Below are 22,165 nucleotides of genomic sequence, written 5' to 3'. Positions count from 1 at the left end.
CTAGTGGCAAGCGCCACTAGGTTATATATAATATATATTTACATGCTAGGCATAAACCGTGACAGGCAAGACATATAAATAATGAAAGTAACACAAAAGACTTAAGCCCTGCTTCTATGTCTGATCTCTCCGGGTCTTTGCTTCTCAAACTATGGTCACCCTAAGGTAGGAATTCTAGTGAACAGATGTTACGCCACGCAGCGCCACTTGTAAGAAAAAAATGTTGTACACTAAACTTGAAGCACTGGCCAAGCCACCACTATTGCTTGCATCGGCCCAAGAAAACCCCTTTATTTCGGAAACCGACTAGGCTTGAACGCCACGAAAGTAGGCAGGACAGTACAGGCAAGGGGGTGGGGCGCTGTACGGTAAGCTCAGGTAGTCATGCCTTCTTCAAACTTACTCTAGCCATTACACTGCAAAACTACTTTGACCTGCTTCTAGCAGCCGGAACCGTGCGCGACAGCTGCAGGTCCTGTCCAGACCTCGCCCTCAGCTGCTCAAATGTACCACCCAGCCCGCCACAACACCGCATACAGTCTGTTCTCAGCGATCACCTTCTCTTGGAAGACGGGAGAGATATACAGCGTATTTTTATTCCACTGTGTGGAAGTGCGGGTTACACAGCCAATGAGCACTTCAGAATTCTATATAGCGAACTAGGATTGGTAGACCTGCCCTTAACGCTCCAATCCTAGGTCATTTTACACATTCCGAGATCCTCTCCCTTCCGAAAACCTTCAAGTCTATGTTTAACCATTGAAGTGACTGTCGTGAACCCGGAAGTACTGAAGTGACAGTCCAAATTATCTTATTAAAGGTCAACAACGGACAGCGGGCTGAATTAATTTACCGCCTATCTCTGTAAGTAACGGATAGAAGACGATCTTACGATAGGAGAGTGCCTTCCTACTATTTACTGTGCATTTATGTGCTTAATTGCCGACTTTTCGAACTTGTGATAGCAGCCCTACCTTATCAGCACTAAGTTTACGTCTACATGTCCATTTCAGTACATAAAAAATCTAAGTTCAAGGCGGGTCTTCTAACTGGCACTTTTTTTATAGAATAATTAGGTTGAAACGAGGGTAGATTCTCTGGCTGAGAGTCAGCTGAGATACATTTTCGTGTGTTAGCGGGTACTAGACAGTTATATCCTGCTATAATTTGTTGACGACAATCCCAATAAACCTGGACCTTGATACTTGATAACCAAGTGTCTTCTTTTGGACATGAAACTCTTTGAGGGTGAACATTTAAGTTTCCTATGAGGTGATTGAAAATTCAAATATAATGTGACGCAAATAACTGTGATGTACGTGCCATATCTTTAAAGAAGAATATGTCTTTAATTCGTAGGCGGGAAAAACGAGCAGTTAAAGAGCGGATATAAATAAACTAGAAGGTAGTAACGTTTTCTCGGGAAGAAATATAACGCCAAACTTGTTTGTAGGCCTTCACTACCCGACATTATACTTTACTGTTACAGTGGCACGGCTAAAGCTATCGGATGGGGGCTGTGCCTCTCTAGATTCATGGATACTCGGGACTTGCTGGGCTTTATCTAGCGCAGTGATACTCAAAGTACAGTTAGGGGGCCTCATGCAGCCTTTCTGACCTTTACATGCACCCCCTTCCCCTGTTCTACAGCTGCACTGGGCTGCTGTTTACTCGACTCAGTACTAACATTCAAATATGTTAAACGCATACATTTATTTAAATGTTAATTGAAGATGAAGAAATCAAGTAACTAAGGTGTCATGCACAGCTTCACTTTAGGAACACCTTTGTTTTTAAATATCTCTTGCAGCAAACATGTATATTTTTTGAAGTGATAGTTTTCAAAAATGAATATGAAAAAATAATCATGCTTGCCCTCATCCTGAAAACAATGGCAAGAGTGAACTAAGAGGCAGGTCAATTGTTAGGTGCACCTTTTTAGTTGCCTGATTTGCTATGATACATAAACAACATTGTAGTTTATTAAATCAAACATAGGTGAAGGTTTTGTACACATTCTGAAGTCGTGTATTTTGAGGTCTTCTTATATGTGATGAAGAAAAGGAAGGAAAGTGAAATAAAACAATTACCTAGGGTAGCATCATTTTGGTCAAATGGGGAAACCGGCTTTGATTCTGGTTTCATGTTGTACAATTCAGCCACTAGAGTACATGCTTTGCATCCCCTATATCCACCTTATGACTTCCTACCCTGACTGCCACCTTGCTGGCATCGATGCAGCCCTTGGTCACATCATAGACCAAACTTTTTGGACCCTGAATAAATGCGAGCACCAATGATCTAGCACAAAGATTTGTCTTTGAAGTGATACGATTTTGTGCTTTGGATGTTGGTGAGACTGACCCAGATCACTGAAGTGGACTTAACCATTGAAGTGTTCAGAATCACTTACAAAGAGGTTCAGATGCAGGGTTAGCTGAAAGTCCCTCCAGAAATATTCCAGTGTCCAATAACAAAGTCATCTACCCCCCTCAATTTGGAGAGGATCTAATCTAAAGTTCTGGTAATGTAGCGTGCCTGACACCACTAACACAATTCAAGTCTGTCGTCCTTTTAACTGATCACTAAAACTAGTGGCAGATGTCACAGTACTGATTCATGTTGCAGTACCTTAAATGGACCCTCAAATTCTTTCAAAGTTCTTGCTGGAGATAACCCCATAAGATATTTTAAAATGCAGACTTTGCAACCCATTACGCAGAACAGATATATTGCCATGTTTCTCCTTGTTGCCAATTTCTTTGTGGCAGGGTTTAAAAAAAATAAATGAATAAGTTGAGGCCCAGATTTTGCATCAGGATTGTGTCACTTTTTGGCACAACCCTGATGCAAATTCTCATATGTTAAATTTTATAATGCGCTCAAATGTAGTCATGGTAGATCTGCTAAACCTGTGTGAGGTCTTAAGATTTGATGATACTTCTTGTGAGGACATGGGTTGCGATGCCACTTACTGTGATGTTACATGAGATGCCACGCACCGTGATGTCACTCTCTGTGATATCACGCACCATGATGTCACTTGCATACTGCCTAACTCTGCTAGTGCCCCCACTTCTTTTTTAGGTTGAGCGTGCACGCACTTTGACCTGTAGTAAAGATTGTGGGCTTTTAACCACGCCCATGTCACGCCCATCACTTTCACTCGTTTGTGGGGTTGCCTTTCAAAAGCCTTGAGGCTGTTTTTGTCACGCCTTGCAGGCTGTCACTGTTACATGGATAATTACACTATTGCTGATATACTTCAGCATGGGCGAACTATTTGTTTTTGTCTCTTCCCGTCGTGCTGCTTGGCGGCCATGCCGCTCACAGTGCAAACAGGCACAACGGTGTGAACTCGATCGGCGGTATTGAAGCGCTGGTCATATTGTTCACAGTTACTTAATGAGTGTCATTTCTTGTGGCTCTTCTCTTAAAACACTTGAAACTGGTAAATTCTTTAAATAAAATAGAAATCCTCAAAGTGAACGTGACTCTACCAGCACAGCAGGAGAGCCAATATTACAATACTCACTGCACTCTGGAAATTTGACCCATAATGGTTTGCAAGTACTCTTTTTCAAAACAACTTTTCCCATAACTCAGCCTATGGTTGTCCTAGGACAATGGGTCCACCACCAACACGTTCAGCATAATTCACTCTTTCTGTCTAGGTCATCTCTGGGTCCCCTCACTACATTGGTGGGGACCACAAAATAATAACTCCTTACACCATTCAACCTCTTTTTAAGCATTCTTGTGGCTGGAACTTTTGCTTTCCACCTAGGAATAGCTTGTGTTTTAAGGGCCTTGTTTGTAATATCATTGCTTTAGGCCTGCTACCACTGAAAATATGTAATGCACTATGCCAGTGGTTCCCAAACATTTTCGACCCACGGCTCCCTTGATCTATTGGCCACTGGCCCCATTATGTTACTTTTTGTTGGCGGGTGGGGGATGTAAGCCTGGCCTAGGGAGTACATCCATTTTTCTCCCTGAAAAGAATTGGAATGACGCCAATGAAGGTATTGTAATTCTATATATAACTGTAAAAAATAAAAATGTAACAGTAGTTTAATTACAGCATGCATAGGGTTTTTTAGTAAGGGGAAAATATTGGTTGACGGTAACCCTAGTAAAATGGGCAGGTCTCATTTTTATGTAGTTATAACATAACTGTTTAAATATTGTGAAATGTAGAATCCCTTTAGTTGTGTTTAACCACCAGAGGGCGCTCAAGGACAAAATTACAAAAGAGCTGCTACAACTGAGTAGTTTTATTTTGTACGAACTGGCCCAAGGGCTATAAATAGCTCAGTGGTTCCCAAACTGTGTGCGGCGCCCCTGGCTAGTTTTGATGGCGCACCAGCGAGCCGCGGCGCACAGATTGGGAACCACTGCACTATGCCCTCCAGGGTCTACATATATGGTTACTCTGCACTACTTCTTGCCACTTTCTTTTCATGTGGTTATGCTATCTAGGGGCTGACTATGTAGTTACATGACCATGTTTCTTACAAATGCTATTTTCATTGTGGTGTCCTTTTGTGGCTGTTCTAAGCATCACAATCATATCAACATATTAAGATATTCGTGGCGTGGAAACTTGGCCCTTAATGCTTTGCAGGGCATCACTTTTACATTTTGTTTTTGCTCATAACGCAGCCTGTGGTGGTCCTAAGACAATGGGACCACTTCAAATCATTGACCACAATGTGCTCTTTATGTCTACATCATCTCTGGGTCCCCACACAATGTTAGTGGGGACTCCAAAATAATAATCCCTTCCACCATTCAATGTCTTTTAAGTTTTTTCATGGCTAAAACCTTCATTTATAGCTAGGAGAAATTTTATTTGAAAGGGCTTGTTTGTAATATCATTGCAGTAGGCCTGCTAGACCTGAAAATGCTCTCTAGGGGCTACGTATATGATTGCACTGCATTACTTCTGTTTTTTTTTCATGAGGTTATGACCTCTATGGGTTAACAGTATGGTTTCAGGACCATGGGCCAGATGTAGCAACGAATTTGCGACTCGCAAACGGCGAAAATCGCCGTTTGCGAGTCGCAAATGCGTCTATGCTATGTAGAAATGCATTTTGCGAGTCGGAACCGACCTAAAGCAGGTCAGAGGTCGCTCACTCGCGACGCGCAGCGCCAGCCATTAAGAAGGGAGGGGGGAGGGAGGAGCAGCTGGGAGGCGAGAGGGAGCGGCAAATGGGGGCGCGAGGGGGGGGGGGCGCAGGGAGGCAGCGGCAGGGAGAGAACTGCAAGGGGGAGCGCCCAAGGGGCGAAAACAAGAAAAACTAGGCACAAAAAAGTCGGGCACAATTTGAAAACAGTCACAAAAATACACTAATGGCACAAAATACAATCGGGGTACAGCAATCAGAGGGGCACAACGGGGGCAGAAGCGCAAGGAGGCAAGGCGCTGAAAAATAGGAAAAACACTTACAGGACGGCGAAAAGCGGCACACGGGTCAAGTGAGGCTTTCCAGGGCCTCGAACATGCTAGCAGCAGGGTGGGTGGGGGTCAGGGGCACGAGACAGCCGGGTGGTGCTGCGGACGTGGGGGGCGAGCTCTAGACCTAAAGCAGGTCAGAGGTCGCTCACTCGCGACGCGCAGCGCCAGCCATTAAGAAGGGAGGGGGGAGGGAGGAGCAGCTGGGAGGCAGGAGGCGGGAGGGAGCGGCGAATGGGGGCGGGGCCGCAGGGAGGCAGCGGCAGGGAGAGAACTGCAAGGGGGAGCGCCCAAGGGGCGAAAACAAAAAAAACAAGGCACAAATAAGTCGGGCACAATTTGAAAACAGTCACAAAAATACACTAATGGCACAAAATACAATCGGGGTACAGCAATCAGAGGGGCACAACGGGGCAGAAGCGCAAGGAGGCAAGGCACTGAAAAATAGGAAAAACACTTACAGGACGGCGAAAAGCGGCACACGGGTCAAGTGAGGCTTACCAGGGCCTCGAACACGCTAGCAGCAGTGTGGGCGGGGGTCAGGGGCACGAGACAGCTGGGTGGTGCTGCGGACGTGGGGGGCGAGCTCTAGACCTAAAGCAGGTCAGAGGTCGCTCACTCGCGACGCGCAGCGCCAGCCATTAAGAAGGGAGGGGGGAGGGAGGAGCAGCTGGGAGGCGGGAGGCGGGAGGGAGCGGCGAATGGGGGCGTGAGGGGGGCGGGCCGCAGGGAGGCAGCGGCAGGGAGAGAACTGCAAGGGGGAGCGCCCAAGGGGCGAAAACCAGAAAAACAAGGCACAAAAAAGTCGGGCACAATTTGAAAACAGTCACAAAAATACACTAATGGCACAAAATACAATCGGGGTACAGCAATCAGAGGGGCACAACGGGGGCAGAAGCGCAAGGAGGCAAGGCGCTGAAAAATAGGAAAAACACTTGCAGGACGGCGAAAAGCGGCACACGGGTCAAGTGAGGCTTACCAGGGCCTCGAACACGCTAGCAGCAGCGTGGGTGGGGGTCAGGGGCACGAGACAGCTGGGTGGTGCTGCGGACGTGGGGGGCGAGCTCTAGACCTAAAGCAGGTCTATCCTTATTACATTATAACTGCTTGAACCTGTGCCATTTTGGGGGAATTCTATTGGAATTAGCATGGCAGATATAAATTAGGATGCTAAATGGCAACTTTTTTTTTTTTTTTTGGCTCCAGATAGAGGAAGAAGGTAGACGGAAGGGCTTTAGTTATATGCCGGGCCACTGGAATTATATGGCAGGAAAAAGATGAAATTGTGAGGCAGGGTTGACCAACGTATGTGGCAAGAAATGTCCAGTTATGAATTTGCCAATTGCTCTAACCCTAACAAATGGGAGACCTATTACATTGCAAATGCTTGTTTAGGACTGGTGCCCTGCCGAGCTGTATGTATTGTTTTTTATTCTGTGTGCGACATGGCAGCCTTGACGAAAGCCTGGGGCCTCTTTAAACCCTTCTAATCTATGACTTGCAATTATGTTTCCTGCAGCCCAAGCCAAAAATCAAAGGTCTTCAGCGCGGGGCAGAGTCCACTGCCCGGCCCGGGCAGCATGCAGCGCTCACTGAGCACTGTATCCCGGTACCTGCACCTCATACAGACCGGAGCCCCGAGAATGAGCAGCACGGCAGCCTCTGCGGGGGTTCTCGCAAGAAAGGTGGCACTGGTGACTGCCTCCACAGATGGGTGAGTGGCCAGTGCTTCGAGCAGTTCATTTTATGGGCTGGATAACAGCGGCGTGCAGATCTAGCACTGCACATAGTGGCGGGGATATGCAGGACTAAGGGGTGGACTTTTGTGAACGATTACAAACTCCAAGGGCGGTAGGTACCTTCCGGCAAGACTAAGAATTGCAACAAGACCGAGATACAAAGCCTGCACCTGGAGGTATGAAGACGTGGAATGTTTACCGAGCAAGCTGGGTTTGAAGATTTTATTGAAGGTGGGAGAAAGGTGCGCCTTAGACGGGCGGTTGGTTCGAGGTAGGTTTCCGTACAGGTTCTTTGTGTGACTTTGCGTTTTAAGCCGCCTACAGATGCCTTTAATTGTGTGGGTGAGTGGCAGGGCAACCCAAAGTGTAAGACCCTGTAGATCACACAGCGGGCTGTAACGTGGGGTACTGGATGGGCAGTCAGTGAAGTGTTTGAATAAGGGCGGGAAATGTCTGTACCATTTTCTCAGCTTTGCTTTGCTGTAGAAGGACCGACTAAAATCAATTTGTAAATCTAAGGATTGGGTAATATGCCGGTAGAGGCCTTCCAAATTCAGGTTATCGAATTGATTTCCAGGTTACAGTGTGGCGTCATCGATGAAGACAAACAAATAATGTGTTGACAGGGGACAAGTTTGAGGATATCGTTGCCTCACAGCCGTTTACTATATAACTGAGTGTCACTGGAAAGTTGATGAAGAACAATCTGAAGTCAACTGAGCAGTACTTCTAGGGACTGTATGTAAAAGTTAAATGGCACTGGGCACATATTGAGCCTCGATGGATGCCTCGTGTGATACTGAAAAGAAGGGATTTTGAAGACTCAACGTGAACAAGTTGTGTTCTTCAAATATAAGATGTAAATGACTTTCGAACAGTGGCTTATACCCTTGTGTGAGCGGTTAGCCTTGAGTACTTTGCGAGTGGTCACCGCTGTTGATGGGTGCTTACAGTTGAAGAAGCACTAGGAAGCAAGGTTAATCAGTGGCTAGATCCTTAACACAGTCTTACAACTTAATAATGATAGCAACTCTGGTACAGCGAGGCGTTGTCCTGACAGTTACACTGAAATATTAGTGCTTCATTCCTATTCCAGATCTCCACCTAGCTTGAACCATGTCCCTCAGTTTTTCACTGCAGCTGCTCTTGCCATTGCACTACCAGGAATCTCAGTACAGCTGTGCCACTGCAGCAAAACTTGGGTTTCTAGCACACCTCCTGTTTCAGTACTGGAGCCTGCACCCAACTCCGCCAAAGTACCTCATCCCTGGCCAACAGCACTCCCTGGTAATCCAGTACTGGAGCCCCCCCACAGCTCGCTCGATTCATTTGAATCATATTCTGCAGTGCTTCCTGCACTACCTTACTGGGATTAGCACAGAAATCAGTCAGTGCACACTTGAAATATACGCAGCTGCATGTGCAATTCTAGTGCTCGTGCCTACAGACCTCTTTGCCCGTGTTTATGAATTCTAGCCTGCAAGACCAGCTTTTAACTTTCGACCCCTCACCCCACCAAATCAAATGAGGCACAACAGTTTTTATCAGCAGCACCCCTGCTATTGTACTGGATCTCCACACACAGCTCTGCATATGCAAATCAAGCTTGATGAACTAGATTCTGCTAATCCACTAGTAGGATTTACATGCCACTCTGGCGTCGTTCTCAATTATTCAGATACAACACTCTAGCAAGTCACCTCAAGGCTGGTCCCCTGGCACGCCAGCACTGAAACCCACACATCACTCTGCCAATCATCTGCAATACTGTTCTGTTGAGCCTCTTGTTGTTCCAGTGCTTGAAACCCATTCTCCATCTCATAATCTTTCTTCACTGAACCTTCTTGATCTGTTCCAGAATTGGACTGGCTATCGCTCGGCGGCTGGCACAAGATGGGGCACAAGTTGTAGTGAGCAGCCGCAAAAAAGCAAATGTGGACCGGACAGTGGAAGAGCTAAAGGCTGAGAACCTGAGTGTTATGGGTGTCGTGTGCCATGTTGGGAAGGAGGAGGACAGGCAGAGGTTGGTGGCAACGGTGAGAGCACCTGCTTTAGGACAACTATATCTTTGTGCCCGTAAACCCACTACCCTTAATTCCCACTGCTTGGATCAAAGTCCTGCCCTGGGTCAATCAAAGTAATTTCCTTTCTAATTTGTGGCCCAGGTAAACTCCTTCTATGAGGACACCAGCCTGTCTTGTTGAGATAAGGGGGCTCGGAGTCCTGATTAAAATCTGAAAGACTTGCTTCTCCCCCACAACTCCTTTCTCCTTTACATTGCCCACACGTGCCCTAAAGTGCTGTTAGCTCTTTCCCTCCATTGTATGCCCGTTGTTACAGTAAGTAGGAAACATTCCCTGATTTACTTCTTTTTTGGCTCAGGCTGTGGAGCGGTTTGGAGGAATAGATTTGTTGGTGTCCAATGCTGCCGTTAATCCCTTTGCTGGAAACATATTGGACTCCACTGACGAACAGTGGGAAAAGGTAAGCATTACACAGTAAAAATTCTTTTTTCACTTTGACAACCTTGGTAGCTGAATTTCTGAGTTCTGTTGAAGGAAGGTTCCTTCTGGCGATTGTAGGGGCACAGCAGAAGGCAGCAGTGACAGCAGCTTGGAGTCTTGCTTCGATAGTAGCCTTGGTGACTCCTGCTGACAGGAATGGAAGTACTGCTGAACTAATGCAGCCTAAAAGCTAAGAAGATCTAGGTATGGTTTTACATTGACACCTGCTGAGGGTGAGACTCCAACAAATACAAAAGAAAAGTCAACCATTGGGAGTGGTCACCCCCAGCCTACCGCACTCCTCATATTCATTCAGTCAATTCTCAGTGGAGTTCATGGTGTCCATCCAATTGCATTCGCAGATATTCAGAATTGTTGCCAGATCTCTACCACGAAGGTTCAGGACAATCACTTCCCACTACATGTCCTCAGATGTGGTTTTTGCTGTTGTAGAGGTCGACCAAAGGAACTCCTGTGGTATGACACTGTACTCTGTGACAATGTAGCAAAATCCATGCTTTCACTTTCTATTTAGTCTGACCTATAAATAGAAAGTTACAGGTGCACCATACCACATAGATGACCTTTATAGTATTACAATCAGTTAGATCGTTCAGAGCAAATCTCTTATCACTTTGTTCATTAAATGTTGACTCCCCATACAAATTGCAACGTCTGTAAATAGTCTTTTAAAATGTCTTCAAATTGGTGGAAGGCTCTATCATCAACGAATGGTATGTTGCACCTATATGGGTAACATAGTTCTAACAGTGCGGTCACAGATGTTCTGCCTCTCTTAAAAGCTATGGATTTCCTTGACCGCTGGAAAAGCACCGTTATAATACCTAGGGGGGAGGGGGGCGTGGGGAGGGGAGTGGGGGTTATAATCTCGGGATTTTGGGAGACGCTATTGCAGGCATTGAATAGGGTCTTTGTTAGCTCTGATACATAGGCAACCTCTGGTCTGTTTGTTTGTGGTATCTAAATGAGATCCCACAAACATGTTGCCATTAGTGCACTGTCCATATGGACTGTGCACTTTTCGGCTTTTTGTAGCACCCAGTCAAATACTATTTTCATGTCTTGATTTTAGGTAGTCCTCCATCTAATTGAGGTTTCATTCACATTTTTTGAAACTCTTGTCTTTTTTTACTTCCCTCACATAAATGCATCACATGCTATCTGGATGTTCAGTAAGTCGTGTTTGGGTATTTTTATGGGTATTTCCTGGAAGAAGTACAATTGACAGTGAAGTATATCCATATTAAAAGGTGACCCACCCAACTTGAAATGGAAAAAGACTGCCATCTATTCATATCTGCTTTAATCTTCACAAATAATGCAGAGCAGTTTGCTCTATAAAGCCCTAGGATGATTGGTGTAATGCCGATGCCTAGATCCTTAATTTAGCTCTGCCGGTCTAACAGGGGCCATTGTGGAAAGAGCTACTTGCTTATGTTGAGTAAAGCCCACACTCAACATCTCCGAATTATCCAAGTTGACAGTAAAACCAAAGATGAACACATATGTATTCAATGTTTATAATAGATATGCAATTGATTCTTCAGGCACAGTCAGTGTCAATAAAGTGTTGCATGCAAGGAAACTAATCTTGTGTAGTATGCCCCAAAAAGCATCTCTCGCACTGTGGCCATCTTCCTCACCTTCTGTTCAGTGGACAAGGTGAACAACAGGAGAGAAAGGGGGCACCTTTGTCGTGTTCCCGGTTTCAGTCTAGGTGAGGATTTGGTGCTTCCATTAATAAGGGCCCACATAACTAGCCCATATATATTTTTGCATCATTAGGCCTTCACCTGTCTTATTCAGAACCTATTTAAGGGATGGTTAGTGTACTCAGTCAGACACCTTTTCGACATCACGAGGTATAATGACCCATCAGTATTTTTTGTTTGTTGACCTTTTCTGTCAAATGTACATTGTCAGAGATTTGTCTAACTCTTGCTAACAAAAGTTCCAATCTTTTGGTTAGAGTTTTGCTAAACAGCTTAAAGTCTAAATAGAAGAAGGCTATGGGCTTTTAGGCCCAGTGGTGTTCTCTAGCTTTGCTTTCCTTATGATTCAATGAGATCCCAGCCTCCCCCATGGTTGGTTTTACAGCTCTCATTTCTCTGTCGGAGTTGTTGAGGTTCGCCAGTTGTGGTATCAAAAACAATACATATTTCTTGCAAAAATGGGCCATAAAACCATCTGGACCCAGTGCTTTATTTAATGCGGGCAACTTAAAAGCATATTCAATCTCTTCTAGGGCTGTGGGGGTTTCTAATGTTTATTTCTCTTGTGATGACAATTGTGGTATGTCAACGTCTTTTAGAAAAATGTATATATCTCCCGGGGTGTTTATCTCCATGGTATATAGTTTGTTTTTATAGTATTTGATACACCCCATCTTCTTTTCGGATACTGTGATTGTCTTGACTCCCAAATCGTTAATTACATCAGAAATATTCATCCGCTCCTTATTTATTATTAGCCTAGTTGCTAAGATTCTGGTCTCCTTATTGTTTTTTTCCTTGGGACGTGGTAGGCGTAGTAGGGTTCATTTGGATTTCGCAGTGAGTACGGTGTACAACTGACCTCTAATTGAGTTCATCTCCTTCAGACAGCTAAGTGTAGCCTTGGTTTTATGCAGTCCCTATTGTGGGTCTCAGACCACCAGTGCATGGTCCAAGGCCACTATTTTGCTAATAGCTATTGTGGATGTAACATCTAGAAGTGTGGGAGCTACACACACCTGGTCCCCATATATGCAAGAGATTGGCTTCTGCAAATGTGTTTACCTTGTCCCTGAAAATCCTTCCACAAGTGTATCTGTCGTTGAGTTCATATCAAATTCTGAAGTTAGTACCTGATTGAAAGTATCTGATTGAAATCCCCTACACACGTTAGTCCTCTGTTCTGGTGTTCACGCACTAATCAGAGCATTTTTGGTGGCATTTGTCTTGGTTTCCATTTGATGTATAAGATACCACTAATGTAAATTCTGTATTTCTGGATACAAATTGCAATATAATGTATCTCTCCATCTCATTGTCCTTTATGGTGTGTTTAATGTTCAGTAATAGTTCTTTATAATTCACTATTCCATTGCAACATGTTTTCTATTTAGTCATCCCGTTTATATGTCCATAGACAATGTGTCTATGGACAATAATGCGTATCTAACAGTACCAAACAGCACTGGCCTAACCAGTAACCTTGGGCTCTGGAGTAATGTGCTGCATGGCATAAAACGCTTCAGCGCCTCGTCAGAGACAGCAAGCGCTATGTAAATGCGATTATGATTACAATCCTTCCTGAGAAGATTTCTCCCGACCGCAAACTATGTGTGAAAGTGATTTCCAGTTCTTTCCAAATTTTGTAACTTTTCACAGGGATATTTAGACTGCTAGCATTCTATGTTTTTAGTCCAATTATGCATTTTCGTTAATCATGTGTTTAATTCTTGGAACTTGTCTTGCATTTCTCAAGATCAGACAGTCGTGCACTTTAAAGTTTTTACCAATGTTGCGATCAATGCCATAAGTGAAGTAGATTTTTTTTATCCCCTAAACCTATCCTTACTAGCATCATTTAACAACAGTTTCTCTTAACAGGGTGGGATTCATCCATCCCCAATCTCTTCTACAGCCTGCATTACTTTTTATTGTCCTGTCTTGGGGTCGTAAAATTGACACCTCTATAACATCCTCATATTGATCTGGTACTTTCAGAGTACATTCATATCAACATTTTAGTCAGTTATGTTCTTCAGCCTGTAGAGGCATGATACGTTTTTGGTCCTGTATTTCTTTGTTGATTTGACCTTCTCCTATCTATTTGGGTTGCGCCTAGGTGGTGAATGAAATGAATGAATGAATTTGCTATTTGTAAAGCACAGCAAGTTGTCTCAGAAAAGGTGAACTGGCACTCCCCAATACCAACCCTTCTGTTAGATGAAATAAAAGACAGTGACTGAACAAGAAGGATTAAACAGTTAAGATAAACAATTAAGTCTTCAGCTCTTTTTGAAAATGTACGTAGATTGAGTCTGGATCAATGTGGGCATGGAAGTCCGTGCTTTGGCCTTTAACACTGATAAGGAACTTCTACCTATACTGATTTGTTTTTTGTATGTCTGGGGATTGACAGCAGGTGTTGAGGTTCAGCTCGCAGTGTGTGGGTAGGAAGATAGAAAACAAACACGGAGGATATACTATTACATTCTGTTAATGTTTCTTGCCTTGTGGCAAAGCCACAGTGTCTTGAAAAAAGACTCCTCTTAGCAATTAGCAACCAATGAAGAAGGCAAAGGTAGGTAGTAATAGGTGATTTACATTGTAGTTCCTAGACCAGATGAGCTTTAGCGTTTTGTAGTACCTTTATGCTGAGTTGGATATCTCAGTAGTCTATAGTAAAGAATTGCGGTAATTCACCCTTGAGAATATTAGAACTCGGAGTACAGTTATCCTTGCAGCCAAGGGAAGGATCTTCTTCATCTTACTGAGCAGACGCACACAAGTGACCATGAGAGCTTTGGTGTGTTCTTGAAGGTAAGATTGGAGTTGAAGACGATTCTCAACCTTCTAGCTTGATTTAAAGGGTTTAGGAGTGGCCCCCAACTCTACTGTCAATCATCCATTGGACCATAAACAGGAGCTCCAAAGATGACCACCTATGTTTTATCTCCTTTTCAAGTTAGAGAACTGAGTTTCATTCCATCTGCATGGTAAGATTCAAGTCAAGATGATGTGATGCTATCAGATGCGGTCAATAAATCAAGTGATGCCTCTGTTATCAAAGATGGAGCCAATGCTATTAGTAGTGTCTACTAACACAGTTTCTGTACTTTAAACTTTTCTGAAACCCAGATTGTGCTGAGTGTAAGAGTTGGTGATTTTCCAGGAAGCTAATCAAATGTTTGTTGGCTAAAGCTTCTGTGCTGTTACAAAAGCTAGGCAGTAGAGAAATGAGTTGATAACTGGGCCAGATCAAAGGATCGGGCAACAGTTTCTTCAATAGAAAGGGGTGACTAGTGCATTTTTCCAGGAGATGAGGACTATACCTCACTGAAGAGAGAAGTTACAAAGGTCAGTAAGTGCTGGGACAATGGTGTTTGCCATTTTCTTTAGCTAGTTACTGTGGGAGGCTGGCCTGGCTTGTAGTGGGTACCAGTGGTACTTACACCTTATGTCAGGTCCAGTTATCCCTTATTAGTAGAGTGTAGTTGTGTTCTAGCAGCTTAGGCTGATAGAGGTAGCTATAGCAGAGCAGCCAAGGCTGAACTAGGAGACATGCAAAGCTCATGCAATACCACTTAAATCATATAGGTGCTATATCATAAGAAAGACAATACTCATAGTGACTAAAAAAATAAAGATAATTTATTTTAGTGACAATATGCCAAAAATATCTCAGACGATATACTCCCTTAGGAGGTAAGTAACATATACAAAATATACACAACTAACTAAATCAGATAAGTAAAACCGTCAGAAAGTAGTGCAAAAACCATAGAACACAATAGGATGCAATAGTCCTAGGGGCAACACAAACTATATACTAAGAAAGTGAAATGCGAAACACAAATGGATCCCTAGGCTAGTGTAGTGTGTAGAGGGTCGCTGGGAGTGTATGAACACACTAAGGGTGTAAAGGAGATCCCACCCCAAGACCCTGGAAAGTAGGAGTAAAGTACTACTATTTCCCCAGAAACACAGTAAAGGCGTGATAAAGGTTTTTGCAAGGACCACAACAGACTGCAAAGCACTGAAGACGGATTCCTGGACCTGAAGACCTGCAAAGGAAGGGGACCAAGTCCAAGAGTCACTAAAGTGTCCAGGGTGGGCAGGAGCCCACTAAACCCCGGATGAAGGTGCAAAATGGTTGCCTCCCGTTGGAAGAAGCTGCAGGTTTTGCAACAACGAAAGGAGGTAGGAAGTTCTTTTTCGTGCAGTAGATGTCCCACGGCGTGCTGGAGGATGCAGAGTTGTTTCCTTGGCAAAATACCGCAAACAAGCGTTGCTAGTTGCAAGAGTCGCCTTTGGAGAAAATGGGTGCTGCCCGTGCCCAGGAAGGACCAGGATGTCGCCACATGGGAGAGGAGACAGAGGGGGCCCTCAGCAACGTAGAGAGCCCTCGGACAGGAAGGAAGCACCCGCAGAAGTCCTTGAACACTGGTTCAGGAAGTCTGAACACAGCGGTTGTCTCAACACTGCAAAGAGAGGTCCCACAACACCAGAGATCAACTCAGGGAGCTGAGCATCGCAGGACGGAGTGCTGGGGACCTAGGCTCGGCTGTGCATGCAGGATTTCTTGAAAATGTGCACAGAAGCCCTTGTAGCTGCAGATCATGCGGAGCACAGGATTGCTCTCTGGGGAGGACAGACAAGGACTTACCTCCTCCAAATTTGGACAGTTGGACCACTGGACAGTCTGGGTCACTTGGGTCCACCACCTGTGTTCCAGGGGCCAGGCTCTTCAGGATGATGCTGAAGTTTGGTGCCTGCTGGAGCAGGGGGAAGATTCCGTCGACCCACAGGAGATTTCTTTGTGGCTTTCAGTGCAGGGTGAAGGCAGGCAGCCCCCAGAGCATGCACCACCACGAAACAGTTGAAAAAGCCGGCAGGATTAGGCGCTACAATGTCGCTGGTAGTCTTCTGGCTACTTTGTTGCAGTTTTGCAGGAGTCCTGGAGCAGTCAGCGGTCGATCCTTGGCAGAAGTCGGAGAGAGAAGTGCAGAGGACCCCTGATGAATTCTTGCAAGTTGTAATCTGAGGAAAAGCCCACTGGAGAGACCCTAAATAGCCCTCAGAGGAGGATTGGCCACCTAGCCAGGTATGCACCTATCAGGAGGGGTCTCTGACGTCACCTGCTGGCACTGGCCACTCAGAGGCCTCCAGAGTGCCCCCATACCTCTAGAAACAAGATGGCAGAGGTCTCAGACACACTGGAGGAGCTCTGGGCACCACAACTGGGGTGGTGATGGACAGGTGAGCGGTCACTCCCCTTTCCTTTGTCCAGTTTCGCGCCAGAGCAGGGACTGGGGGTTCCCTAAACCGGTGTAGACTGGCTTATGCAAGGAGGGCACCATCTGTGCCCTTCAAAGCATTTCCAGAGGCTGGGAAAGGCTACCTCTCCCCAGCCTTTAACACCTATTTCCAAAGAGAGAGCTCTCAGAGGAAATGCTTTGTTCTGCCTTCCCGGGACTGGACTGCCCAGACCCCGGGAGGGCAGAACCCTGTCTGTGGTTTGGCAGCAGCTGCAGCTGCAGCTGTAGCTGCAGAGAAAACCCCAGAGCGCTGGTTTGGCAGTACTGGGGATCCATAGTGGAGCCCCCAGGATGCATGGAATTGGCTCCCCAATACCAGATTTGGCATAGGGGGTCAATCCCATGATCTTAGACATGTTACATGGCCATATTCTGAGTTACCATTGTGAAGCTACATATAGGTATTGACCTATATGTAGTGCACACGTGTATGGTGTTCTCGCACTCACAAAGTCCGGGGCAATGGCCCTGAACTATGTGGGGCACCTTTGCTAGTGCAAGGGTGCCTTCACACTTAGTAACTTTGCACCTAACCTTCAGCAAGTGAATGTTAGACATATAGGTGACTTATAAGTTACTTAAGTGCAGAGAAAATGGCTGTGAAATAACGTGTGCGTTATTTCACCCAGGCTGCTATGGCAGTCCTGTGTAAAGGTTTGTCTGAGCTCCCAGTGGGTGGCAAAAGAAATGCTGCAGCCTATAGGGATCTCCTGGAACCCCAATACCCTGGTTTCCTAGGTACCATATGCTAGGGAATTATAATGGTGTTCCAATATGCCAATTAAAATTAGTAAAATTGGTCACTAGCCTATAGTGGCAAATTTAAAGGCAGAGAGAGCATGAGCACTGAGGTTCTGATTAGCAGAGCCTCCGTGACACAGTTAGGCACTACACAGGCATACACATTTAGGCCACAAACTATGAGCACTGGGGTCCAGGATCCCAGTGAGACAGGCAAAAACATACTGACATACATGTAAAATTGGGGGTAACATGCCAAGAGAGACGGTACTTTCCTACAGTTACTGGACATATGTCTAGTGGAGAGGCTGAGCTGATCACAGAAAAAATGTCATTGATCAGCTCAGGTGAAGCCGTTTTGGCCTTGTGGTATTTGCCTGTCTAGGATAATTGTTTATGCCCCCTTACCCCAGGTTATGTAACAGTTTTGTAATTTTATGCTGAAGAAAGTTGGATATGTTGCTGCATGTCACCTGTGAGGGAACAGTGTGATATATTGTTGCTGAGGGCAAGGGGGCAGGCTTTCTTTATACAGCAAACAATTCTCTTGTAGAGTTTTTTACATTAGAGATCTGATTGTGAAAGTAGATTGCCTTGGTATTGTAGACCATCTTTTTGTATTGCTGTAGTTGATTTTTATGTAATTGGCTGCTATCCAGGGTATTATATTTCTTTCATGATCATTCCAATTTCTTGCACTCTAGCTTGGTGCATCACAAGGTCTTAGTGTACTAAAGAGCTGAAGGTTTTTTTATGTTTAGCTTCAGTGAGCCTGACAGGAATGAGTGTCTAAAGTCGTGGCTATCTACTTTTCAGCCCATTTGATTTCAGAATCAGGATCATGGGAGACAGATAAGGAGATGTAACTTTGCAAAAAAGTGTTCCAGGCGTTCATTTTAAGTTTTGGCCAGGCCCTAACTGGTCTCAAGACGTGATTTTAGACACAGGCACTGTGTGTTTAGAATTAATTTGAAATGTAATTATTTTATGATCATTCCAGATCAGTGGTAATGTACTGTTAAAATGAAGCTCACATAGATGGCCAAATATTAAATCCAGTGTGTTGGCTTCAGTCTGAGTAGCACTGGTGGTTAACTGCAGATGTAAGAATTGTTACAATTTTAAGCCTCATTATTTTGCACAGTGTCAGAGTGTAAGTTAAAATCCCCAACGACTTGAGGCGGCTCGCCACCTTCGTGCTACTCTTGGCTAAAAGGCAGTTGGTGCTGCATTGGGACAGTCTTGCACTTCCCACTATCTCTGCATGGCTGCAGGACATGTCATACTGTGATGCGAACTCTGAAATGTATACCTCCTTTTCAATTAATAACCTCTAGACCCAAAGATATATGGCAGCTGCTTGGAGATTATTTATTAACAACTGCTCCAGTCTCGGCACCAGCCTCTCCTGACTCCATTACCTGCGTACCACATAATCCACCTTCCAATTGATCTCAGTTGCGAGGGATACTGGTTTGGCACTCACTTTGTCAGAACCTGTATTCTTTGTCCCGCTCTGTCTTTCATATATTTTGCAGTTAGATGGTCAGCGCTCCTTTCTACCTGAAGTTTTTTACTCTTTCAGTGTTCTTCCTCTAACTACTTGATTGCCCCCCTAAATATTTAATTTTTGTATGTCTCATTACCTATGTATATCCCGGATGTAAAATGTTGGATGCCTCTGTTGATATTTGCAGTTTGTTGTTATTAATGCAAATACTATCACTAAGTAAAGCTATGTAAAAAAAAAAGATCCCCAATGACCACTACTTAATCACTGTTTAGTGGGCATGTAGGTTCAGCTTCTAAGAGGGAAGCAGTAAAATTATCTATGGAACCAGGGGATCTATTTGTTTTTTCAAAATACATTTGACCGCAGGGCAATCAGTTAACATTATTGTAAGGACTAGGACTTCTGCATTTTTAGTGTGAGGAATACTGCAATGAAGATTTGTAAGATTCCATTTAAAAGTGAAACCCCCATGTTTGTCCGAGGGATGTAAAAGTGTTATTGGGTACCCTCTGCCACCGAGGTTTTATTAGAGCTAGGTCGGTGTGATGAAAAGACAATCTAAGTTCAGGTCTAAAATTCGTTTTTTGATATCTAAACAGTGCTTTACTAGTGAGCGAGCATTGACAAGCCTAAAAAAATCATAAAAATATTACTAGATCTGCAGGTCAAATAGCTTGAATAATTTACTCGACCTGACTGTAATGTACTTAACCGAAAACGGGTCTCAAATTGTGTGATCCCAGGCAGATATTGTATTTTACAGTCGTCATATATGAGTGCACCTTCAAATATGTGAGATCAGAATGAGTGCACCTTCAAATATGTGAGTTATGAATTTCTGCTGTAAAAAAAAAAATGCTCTTTCGTTTGATAAAATACAACAAACATTTGCTCCATGTGTAATAAATCTAGCCCACATATAGGGTACACATGATCCATGCATGACTTGCCTCTTAGTTTACTAATAGCTTTGCCATCAGGGCAGGAGTGTTTCTCAGTTTGTTTAAACACTCTCTTTTAATAAAAATATTACTAAAGCATGATGTGGTAGCGCACTGTCACTTACACACAGTGAATTTCCAAGAAATGTCTAAAAACCTTCCCACTAGCTTGCAGCTTTACTGATGAAACTATGTAGTGTATTAACAATAATCTGTGAAAATTGGGTTTCAGAAAACATTTATCATTTGCACATCACCATGCAAACTGTTCTGACTTTTTTCCATTCTATTAATATATATTTTGTTCATCACACAGAAACGGTCTTTCACAGCTACTGAAATATATTTTGAAATGTTTGTAAAGTTGAGTTAGCTATATAAATGTTGTGTGTTAGGAAAATCCTGATACCAAAAGCCTTTCATTTCACATAGGTCAGACAGTTCACCTTACAAAATCCTAGAACTCTGCAGTCACAAGGAAAAGTATTTGCGTTTCAAGAAGACAAACTGACTTTTGACCTATGTCTCTGAACAAAGAGCAAATGTGACAAGAATACTTTTAAAGGCATCTTAGTTGCTAATTCAGTTTTTGACTGAACAGAACACCTGTTTTTTGTCAACTCACCAGAAGGTTTGAGTGGAATCTGAAAATAGCTCAACCTCATAAAATGAAACTCGCAATGCGAGTGGTCGAGTAGATTTCTCGAGCTCTGATTGAGCATTTAAGAGGACACAAGTTAGGGGCTTATGCCACAGTGGAGTTGATTGTGATCTATTATTTCCAGAATTTATGGTATTCATGGAGCTAAAGTTTGTTTTCAGAATGGGAATGATTTTTAAAACGTTCCTAAGGTAGTGAGGAAGGGCCTGAGGGACGAAAGAGATAGAAGGGCATCCAGCTGAGATGGAAGTTCCTCCACTAACATTTGGTTTAAGACTGGCAGAGTTTGTGCCTCTAGGCCTAGTTGTGACACAGACTGGCTTGTCCTTGGTGCTTCTACTGTGTGTGTCCTTTGTGTGCACGCACTGCAACAGAGTTGAAATGCCTGTTGCTGGTCTTAGCTTAGAGCACAGCAGTGAAACTAGAGATTATCCTCACCTCGGATGGATGCCCATTAGCTGGGCAGGAAAAAAGTCTGTCTCTGTTTACTGCTGGCTTGAGGGGAAACAAAAAGATGCAGTAGACCCAACCAGTACTACACATGCTTGAAAGATAAATGAGGCAATGGGTAAAGTGCACAGGGCTTTGTGTTACAGCCTGCAAAGCAGATGACAAATCGAAAATATGTTAAAAGTCATAGTAATATTGAAGATTGATCAACAAGCATCAATGTTAGAGTTAGTTTAAAGCCTGGCTAATCTTACTTCAAACTTGGGATGTAGCAATACCAGAGTACTGTGTCTGTATTTAAATGCTTGTTGCTGGTCATAGGCTATGCAGGTGTGTGTGCTCTCGCTTCATAGGCCCGATTTGAGCCAGACCCTCCAGGCCGGAGCCTGAGCCTTATTTCTATGGGAAAGGACTTTGGGGAAGTTTGGGAGGGGCCGCAGGACCTTGAAAAACACCAGTCCCTAGACCCTAACATGGACTGGTGTGAGGAATTGGCAGATGTCAGTGGACTGGACATCTCCCCAGATACTGGCATGATCGTCTACTATCATGGATATGGAGTAGGGAGCATCTGAAGCTATGGTGGTTAGAAGGGCTGCTGAGGTCCTGGACCATAGGGTGCCCTCAGTTGCAGTCAAGATTAAAGTCTTGACAGAGGTGCTTCAGCCAGGAGTGACCCCTCTAGAACTGCTTCTTTCTTTTAATGAAGCCCTTACTGACGCCCTGCTTGGGACCTGGTCCAAGCCCAGCACAAGGGCTCCTGTGAACAGGACAATTGCTCTCCGCCATCACCCTGGCCCAGGGGACCCCAGTTTCCTCACACAACATCCAATCCCAGAGCGCTTGGGGGCACCAGCCTTCACGTCTGATGTAAACACTGCATTCCCCACCACCCAACCACCCCTACCAGTTGGGAAATCCAAGAGGCTGAACACTTTAGACAAGAAAATGTTTTCTTCCACCAGCCTGGCACTGTGGTCAGTGAACAACGCATGCCTTTTGGGCCACTACCCCCATGCACTGTAGGATGCGTTTGCACACTCTTGCTAATGGTCCTGGAGGAGGACTGGGCCATACCTTCCTGAAGGATGCAGTCAAGTTCACAAT

General features: G+C 44.4%; 1 protein-coding gene across 1 annotated transcript in view; it reads left to right on the top strand.

The window, feature by feature from the left end:
* Positions 1-729: 729 nt before the first annotated feature.
* The window catches only part of LOC138299705 (dehydrogenase/reductase SDR family member 4-like), a 45,223-nt gene continuing 23,787 nt past the window's right edge, over positions 730-22,165 (top strand). The window contains exons 1-4 of the mRNA XM_069238204.1: positions 730-864; positions 6,981-7,175; positions 9,059-9,236; positions 9,583-9,684. Coding sequence (XP_069094305.1) covers positions 7,042-7,175; positions 9,059-9,236; positions 9,583-9,684 — 414 coding nt within the window. The 5' untranslated portion in view covers positions 730-864; positions 6,981-7,041. The remainder of the gene's footprint in view (positions 865-6,980; positions 7,176-9,058; positions 9,237-9,582; positions 9,685-22,165) is intronic.

This window comes from Pleurodeles waltl, chromosome 6, assembly GCF_031143425.1.
Source record: "Pleurodeles waltl isolate 20211129_DDA chromosome 6, aPleWal1.hap1.20221129, whole genome shotgun sequence".
NCBI classification, from domain to species: domain Eukaryota; kingdom Metazoa; phylum Chordata; class Amphibia; order Caudata; family Salamandridae; genus Pleurodeles; species Pleurodeles waltl.
This window is presented reverse-complemented; position numbering and strand designations above follow the sequence as displayed.